Source organism: Gorilla gorilla, chromosome 9, assembly GCF_029281585.2.
Source record: "Gorilla gorilla gorilla isolate KB3781 chromosome 9, NHGRI_mGorGor1-v2.1_pri, whole genome shotgun sequence".
Lineage (NCBI taxonomy): Eukaryota > Metazoa > Chordata > Mammalia > Primates > Hominidae > Gorilla > Gorilla gorilla.
The window spans coordinates 96205228-96213974 of NC_073233.2; the positions used below are offsets into that span (position 1 = coordinate 96205228).

Sequence of the window (8747 nt, forward strand, 5' to 3'; positions counted from 1 at the left end):
GTCTTTTGTTTTGGCCAGCCCAGTGTTTTAAAGGAAATTTGAATTTGAATGCCTCTAAGACTGTTTCCATCTTGCCACAGGACTAATTCCTCCTTATTAGTTTAAATAAGGTTATTTCAAATGCTTAGATACCCACCCACCTCAGTGAGCCCTAAATGTAATATGTAACTCCCATAAAGTGCTCAGATAATAAAATGCCTGGAGGATGCTGAGTAATAAAAAATCTTTCATTTTTTTCATTATTATTATTATTTTGAGACACCCAGGCTGGAGTGCAATGGTGTGATCTCGGCTCACTGCAACCTCTGCCTCCTGGGTTCAAGCAATTCTCCCGCCTCAGCCTCCTGAATAGCTGGGATTACAGGCATGTGTCACCATACCCAGCTAATTTTTGTATTTTTAGTAGAGACGGAGTTTCTTCATGTTGGCCAGACCGGTCTCGAACTCCTGACCTCAAGTGATCGCCCGCCTCGGCCTCCCAAAGTGCTGGGATTACAGGTATGAGTCACCGTGCCTGGCTGAAAAAAATATTTTAAAAACATACCTAGTACCTCCTGCTCAACTCAAACTATGCAAAAACTTTAGATGTCAAAGTTTTATTCCTTCCAAACTTTTATTTAGCTTGAAGTCACATCCAAATATATGTATCTCCATCCCTACTATATCCCCAATTTCTCAAGCTGTTAAAACCAAGTTTTAAAATGGCTTAGAAATCTCAAATCATAAAAAATGTTTCTCTTTCAGATAAGCCCTGAATAAACAAACTTAATAAAGCAAGTTTCTAGCAATAGGAGCTATTCTGATCGATTCCGAAGTGGAATGCCGAGAATGGGGAAGAAGCTGTGTCTCTCCTGGTGAGATGCAGGATGCTGAGGGAAGCAGAAGGTAAAAGCAGGAGCCTAAAAGAATGCTGCGGTGTGGAAAAACTACTCAACGTGCTTTTTCCTATTCTCAGTCAGCAACAACAATCAATACAAAAGACTTCGGTGACCCCAAAATATGTAGGAAGCTCTCCCCACCAGCAAGCAAGCAATCAATTCTGCAGCAGACACCAGCTCAGTGCCCTCCAGTACAACTCCAATGCTACCTACCAGGAGACAGTTTCAGATTCCGTAGGTTGAGGGCTTAGTCCCCAAGACTGCCTGCCCACTTTAGACACCAGTCTCAAGTCCAGGCCTCCAGAACTTCTGATGGACTGGCTTTAAATTGGGGTTCCCATAACCCCCTCTTTGGGTTCAATTAATTTGACAGAGTGGCATAAAAACTCAGGGAAACACATTTATGATTTATTACAAAGGATATTTGAAAGGATATAAATACACAGGCACTTGAAGAGATACATAGGGCAAGTTCTGGAAGGGTCCCAGACACAGGAGCTTCTGTCCCTGCGGAGTTAGGGTGGACCACCCTTCCAGCATGATGAGTTCTTCTTCACCTTCCTGTCAGACCCTAGGTGTTTAGTGCTTCAGAATTCCCTCAAATCTGTTCTTCTTGGGCTTTTATGGAGTATTCATTGAATACACACGATTAAAGCATGGATAACCATGTTGAAATATAATTAGGTTATAAGGGCATGATCTCAACCTAACAAGGCCTGTCTGTTCAGATTCTTCTTGGTGTCTCTGTGCAGTGTTCCTTCCGCTATGGTATGGGGCAGAATACTCTCTGGTATGAGGGTCTTAGAACCCATAATCAGATTAGAGTCCTGCAGTGGGCAGATGAAAGGAGGGTAGGAGAAGATCAGAGAGAGAGATTCTGGTTTCTGTAACAAGGGTCTTGGGAGTGAGTTATGAGCCAGGAACCATGGACAAAACCTATATATATAACATACATACATATAACATACAAATACCTACATACAAATACCTATATATATAACATACAAATACTCTGCATGTACCAACTACTCAACAAACTCGAGCAGCAAGAACGATAAGAAACGATCTACTTCAAGCATATCTGAAGCATATATAAAGAGGGTAAAAGGAAGCAAGTTGTAGGGTTCCAGTCAGTGGAGAGGTGTGAAAATCCAATTGATTTGTAGGATAACAACAACAATGGCAGGTAAGCATGGCAAGAATTTGTCAAATATTTCTGTAATGGCAGTAGATTGAGTATGTTTTCGTTTATGTAAGACTCTTTGAATAGCAAATACTACTCAACTTTTGATGTTTTCTCCTTTTACAAAAATAAATTTTAATGTAAAAGATGCTTTCTAATTCTATAGGAACAATTCTCACATGCAATACTTATTAAATGGGCTTGTGTTTTCCTTGAGTTACGCGTCCTTTAAAGCACGGTTTCCCCAGCTGCAGGAAATACCCTGATGCTTATGGTAAAATCTGTAAACTTTCTGTATGAATAAATGTCACCCATCAACAGTGGATGACTTTATTATTCAAAGTCAACTCCATCTTAATATCTTTCTTAAGTTTTTAAACTCTGCTTCCCATCACTCTTGCAATTGGATTTACTAAAATAACATGATATTTTATCACTTTGCAAACTATGTTTATCTGGAACATATATTACCTGATTATATTAAGTTTCAAAAACAAGTATCCTATTATATTCTACTCTGCCTAAGGAAATTATGGTGCTTGTCATAAGACCTAATTACTGACCACAGTGGTTGATTTTTCTGCAGAAAAAGAAAACATGGCCCTGATAATGGTTTTGTCAAATGGGCACTTTAAAATAGACATATCCTGAAATCAGTAGGGCAGGAGTATTTTTTCTATTGTTATTCCTAATGAAAGAATAAGGATTCGATCAATGCCATCCAGAACCATATGATTAGGCAGGGTTCTACCCTCCAACAGCATATATATCAGTTCTTTCCAACTCATGGTTGGGAACACATATAACTTTATTTGGCTTTAAAAAGTGATTTTCTATTGACCTAATGTGACTAATGTTCTTAGGCAATGGCAAAACACCAAATGTGCTTACACTGTGATTCACAAAAAGTGATACAATTCCTCATTCAGCCACCAGCTAATTCCCTCTGTCCCTACCAGCTTTGGACTACTATTTAAGCTAAGAACTAACTGATGAAAAAATAATAAAAGAAGAAAACTGCTTTTGTCTATATCTATTACATCTCTGGTAATTAAATAATGATTTTAGAAGTTTCCCCACCAGTTTCTCCAATTCTGCAGAATTTAAGAATCAAAAGTTTTCTAAGTCAAAAGAATAAACATGTACTTGTCTATTTTTACCTACTCCTCATCTCCTAAATAATTTATTTAACCTATTTCCCAACTGAATTCCACTTCATTCATTCATTTTTTTTTTTGTAATAAATTGACTAGGTGTCTATTGTGTGTCAAAGAAGAAGGGATAGAGACAGAGGAAAAGAAAATGACAAAAAATTATGTACAAGGTTTATGGTACATGGTAACAATTGCCTTGAATATCTCTTCCTTTGCACATGCATTCCACATGCAATTGATTCTTAATCTGAAGTCAAAGAACCTTTGAAGGGCTGTGACAGAGTAACTGTAAGAGGTCTGCAAAGGCCTAGGCTCATCAACATATACACCAAAGATTATTTTCAGGTTAAATATAACACATATACATTACAATTTTTAAAATTTATATAGATACTATTGTAAGTATGTTTTTTACAGAAAAAATGCGTAGCATCTGGAAATGATACTAAAAATAGTTAACAACTGGTTAAGCATGGGTTTCCACTAATTCAGTGGTCTGGTGGCCATCAACAGCTAGCATGGACAAACTGGTTTCCACCAGCTGCATATCACACCAGCAAATCCAGTTGAGGAGAGGCAACCTCTTCCTCTCTATTTCATCTTTTTTTTTCCATATTAAAGAAAGGTCCTTATTTTAAAAATATTTCTGGGAGTTATTATTCTAAAAAATATTGTAAACTTGCTTGGACCGCCATAACCTTGTGACAAACCACAACTCCCATGAGAAATTATAACAAGTTTAGAACTAGGCCTTTGTTGGTGCTTTGTCTTTTATCATATTTCACAGAGTTATTCCCTGCTTTCCCACTTCTTCCCAGATGTTTTAAAGGCTGTAAACCTTTCACCACGAAAAAGTCTGTCTTAATTTATACTCTATGTATAATGAGAAACGCCTAGTTTCAGGCTTATGTATCCAGTTTACTTGAACCATTTAATATTTAGCTTACAAGAAAAGTTCCAGCTTGTGAAGAACAAATGAAATGGGCTGCAATTTGTGCTAAACTATTTTAACCCTGAGTATGTTTGCAATTGGAAGCAGTGTGTTATGAGAATGAACAATAGTTCCTTCCTAATGCGAGAAGGAAACAAGTTGGGTTGACTTGGCTACCTTTCACTTTAACCAGCCTAAGGGAGTAACTCCTAGGTTCTCTCTTTCTCTTAGTTTAGAAGAAAAAATTACTCAACATATTTAGTACATTTAAGATAATGAATCATTTAGGCCTATCACTACCTCATAGCCAACAGGTAGTGATAGGAAGGACAGCATAGTAACTGCAAGAAAACAAAATGTGTAATCTCTGTATCTTTCCTACAGATTTAGAACAAAGCCAAATGACTATGGCAACATTTAGAAATAAAGTGGTAGTAATAATGAAAATAAATTAAGAATTTAGTCATACTTACCAAAATGTAAATTTTAAACATAATTTATACATATTCAAATGTAGCGTTGGTATTTCGTAAACCTACTAAAATCATAATTTTAAATAAAGTGGCAAAATTATACCAACTACTACTACTCTTGGGAAGAGTGGTGTCAATTTCGGTCATCTTCTTAATCTAAAATTAAAATTCTGAGGGTCTACTAATCAGAAGAGGTTTCAGATATCAAATCATTGAAAATGTAAATCCAACTTCCAACAAAACTAACCTTAAAAAAGGCAAACCACTTGTAGTCATTCAACACAATCTCAAAGCCTTGGTTGTAAATGATGGTGAAATGGCCAGAATTGCCAAGGTCATCATATGCTGTATCCAGCTTCTGAAGGTACACCACTACTTTTTTTTCTTGTGGTCCTAAAGAAAAAAAAAAAGCACAATAAAGGAAAATTATTTGGATTTCAATAGGGGAAAGAATCCCCCAATTTCAATTATAATTGTGCTGCTTTCCTTTCATGCTACCCAGTTTGAGCACAGTCTGCCTAGTGAAGAAACCAGAGGCTCCATCTTGTTGCCTCAAACAGTTCCTGCTCCGAGGCAAGACTGTGAAGTTAGGCTCTAAAAATTTGAGATAATGCAAGCAGAAGCAGTGGCTCACGCCTGTAATCCTAGCACTTTGGGGGGCTGAGGTCAGAACTTCAAGACTAGTTTGGGCAACATGGTGAGACCCTGTCGCTACAAAAATGATTTTTAAAAATTAGCTGGTTATAGTGGTGCATTGCCTGTAGTCCCAGCTATTTGAGCGGCTGAAGCTGAGGTGGAAGGATTGCTTGAGCCCAGGAGTTGGAGGCTGCAGTGAGCTATGATTGCACAACTGCATTCCAACCTGGGCAACACAGTGAGACCTTGTCTCAAAAAAGAGAGATATGCTATGCAGCCCAGCAGGCAGGGAGACCCCCAAAACTACAGTACCTTTCCAGAGCATCCCAACACTGAAGAAATTTTTCCACTGAACAAAAGGAGAAATGGGGAATGTTGAAAATTACAGGCTTCCAGAAACGGAGAAAAGGCAAAATGCTAGTCAAAAGTGGGAAATGCAAGAATAAAAGGTATGACAACAAAAAGATAAACAGACTATCAGATCCTAAGGAAGGCAAAGTGCTAAGCCCAGGAGAAGACACCAAATGATCTATTCGGAGAAGAAATGGTGTACCTTCTCCTCAAAGGCTCTACAGTTTAGAACCTCATAATCTGAATCCTTCCAAAGTTTATTCAGCAAACTAGAGGTTTGTATCCTATAAAACCAATTAGTGCTGATAGGAATGATACGTTTAACCTTCATAGATGAGGGCTCAGACCTGTGGGTGCCTTTAATTACTGAATTAAGGCCAAAGGTAATTTTATAGGCAGAGCCTTCCTGAAAATGGTTCAGCTGTGTCCATCTGGAGAGTTCTGTATTTTAAAGTTTTTCCATGTTTGAGATTAATGCTCTGACATGGGAGATTGCATGTGACAGGGCAGTGCAAATCCTGATCTCTTTCTGCCCCAACCTTCAAACTCAAATTTAAAAAAAAAAAAAAAAAAAAAAAAGGCCGGGCGTGGTGACTCCCGCCTGTAATCTCAGTACTTTGGGAGGCCGAGGCGGGCGGATCACGAGGTCAGGAGATGGAGACCATCCTGGCTAACACAGTGAAACCCGTCTCTACTAAAAATACAAAATATTAGCCGGGCGTGGTGGCATGTGCCTGTAATCCTAGCTACTGGGGAGATTGAGGCAGGAGAATCGCTTGAACCCGGGAGGCGGAGGTTGCAGTGAGCCGAGATCCCGCCACTGAACTACACCCTGGGTGACAGAGCAAGATTCCATTCTCAAAAAAAAAAAAAAAAGTTACAATGTTCAGGATTATGAAATGCTATACAGTCAGTTAAAAAGGTATTTCTTTAGTAACAAATGACTTAATCTTTGTTCTGTTGACAAGAAAATTATAGCTGATTTTTTACTGACTCTGCAAAAGTCACAGGCTGTAAGAGGGTTTGGGTAGACCACAGTGTGACTCTTCTAACTAGTGATTGTCTTTTTTCCACCCCACCCCCTTCACTAGGTTCTTTGTTCTAGGGGTAACCATGTTATCTGAAGGCATATGGAATATCTCCAGTATGTTCAAACACTAGGTATTTATTGAGCCTTCCATGAGCCAAACACTGTGCACACTCTGGGCATTTCTAATTACTAGGTTCAGAGTTAAGTTTTGTTATTAATTTTTTAAAAAAGTTTTACCTCCTTGCAATGCATGAAACAATGCAGAGTGGTACTAGCCGTTTTCTAGTACTCATCAACACACGCTCAAACCAAAATCGCTGGGCACAAAGTCCCTTTCCCACCATCTAACAAAAAGAGAAAACGTCCTGCTATATCCTCGAGAGTCTTTGAGCTCATCTATCTTCACTAGTACAATAGTAATAAAAAATAAAAATAAATTTTAAAAATAACGCTACCAGATCGGACTGGAGAACCAAACGATTGCAGTTCCCAAGTCTCTCTCAAAGCAAACAAAATTAAGCGGGAGGAATAAAAAAGTTCTTGATAAAAGTGTTGAGTCCCCAAGATAACCAAGAAAGTGTGGAGTTAGAAGTTCTCAGCAGATGAACTTAAACTTCGCGAGCCTGGCGGGGAAGAAGGTCCCCAAGGGTCCCCGAATCCAGTCAAGATGCTCTGGCCACCCACAAGCGTCTGCCTGGGGGGAAGCGGTAGTTGGCGTGGCGCTGCGTTAGGGGCTCAAGGGCAGAAAGGACGACCCGGAGGACTGCCGAGCCGGCGGCTTACCCATAACCGAGCAGTTGACATCGCGCTGGGAACCGCTGGAGCCCACCTGGAAGACCCAGGTGCCCAGCAAGTCAAGATAGGTGCAGTTGGCAGGTGTGTCGCAGCGCACGGCGCGGTCGCCGGAGAGAAGCAGCAGGAGGGCAGCGAGCAGCAAGGCGGGCCCAGCACCCATGCTGCCGGGAGCTGAGAGAAGAGGTGAAGAATTACCAGGAAGCCGAGCACTGCGGGCTAGCGGTGAGTCCACCGCTAGGCGCGCGCCTTGAAATAGCTACGCCGGCCCGGAAACCCGGGGGCGGGGTCACTGAGCAGCAGGGGATTGGGGGTTGGGCGCCAGGCGCGTGCCCGTCTCTGAAGCGGGGACTTGGGAGCGCGCGCTGCCCCTCACTTGGCTGCAACTGGACCCAGAACTAGGGAAGAGCCCAGGGACAGATTTTTTTTTATTTTTATTTTTTTTGCCGAGGGATGTTTCAAAATTTTGCACGGCCAGGGTGACAAAAAGAGGGTTTAAGAGCCACAAGCGGTCCGCACATGACCCAGACTTCGTTCCTGTGCAGTAACGTAGGGAGAGAAGGAAAGGGTGTGGGAGGAATAAGGGAGTGGGTCAGGTGAAAGAGCGCGACAGAGGGAGAGATCTAGCAAGCGGAGTTCTGTTTTACTTGCTATTCTTCCGCTTTAGTCTTTTTTCTCAGGTCCAGTTGCCTCATAACCAACTTTTTGTTTTTTCCTATGAAAAACTTCGCTAGTTAACATCAACTATTCCAGCTGTCTGAGAACTTATCTTCCTTCCGTTTTCCAACCCTTCCTACTTTTTTATGTGCTTGATTTTGTTTTGTTTCCTGGTAAATGCTGTTTGCCTGTTTACATTCAGCAGAATTCAGTTGTGCAAACCTGCAGTTTTGGTGTATTAGCGTTGTGGGGGTTTTCCCTCTGGCACGCACACACATGGCGCTCTCAGAGATGATATTGCTCAACCCCTTTTATGTTACAGAGGAAAAGCAAGAGGCCCAGAGAGAGGAAGTGGCTTGCCCAGGGTGAGAAGGGTGAGGAAGGAAGCTAGCCAATGGGAGAAGGCTGGTCTTATGAACCATTCTAGTGTGCCAGTCTGATCGCCAAAAATTATTAGGTAGCACTATTTCCAGGTGCCTCCTTGCTCAGTTTAAATATCACCCTTTTCCGTAAGAGCCTCCCGTTCCTTCCTGGCTTTTGTTGGTAATTGGGGCTCCTTTCTCCCACTGAGCCTACTAGGTGTCAGGCCCTGTGGACACAGTGATGAACAAGACAGACCTGATGTGTCCCCGTTTTCTTTGGGATATGAATTTTTGCCCCCT

The 8747-nt window shown here is 41.0% G+C and overlaps 1 protein-coding gene across 3 annotated transcripts in view; it reads right to left on the bottom strand.

Annotated features, from left to right (window-relative positions):
* The window catches only part of CTSC (cathepsin C), a 44755-nt gene extending 36785 nt beyond the window's left edge, over positions 1-7970 (bottom strand). The window contains exons 1-2 of one of the 3 annotated variants that reach the window (XM_004051947.5): positions 7420-7970; positions 4867-5012 (exon numbers count right to left, since the gene is read on the bottom strand). In XM_004051947.5, the coding sequence (XP_004051995.4) occupies positions 4867-5012; positions 7420-7591 (318 nt within the window). In that variant the 5' untranslated portion in view covers positions 7592-7970. The remainder of the gene's footprint in view (positions 1-4866; positions 5013-7419) is intronic. The other 2 variants (XM_019037209.4, XM_019037208.4) reach the window with 2 other exon arrangements.
* Positions 7971-8747: the final 777 nt, after the last annotated feature.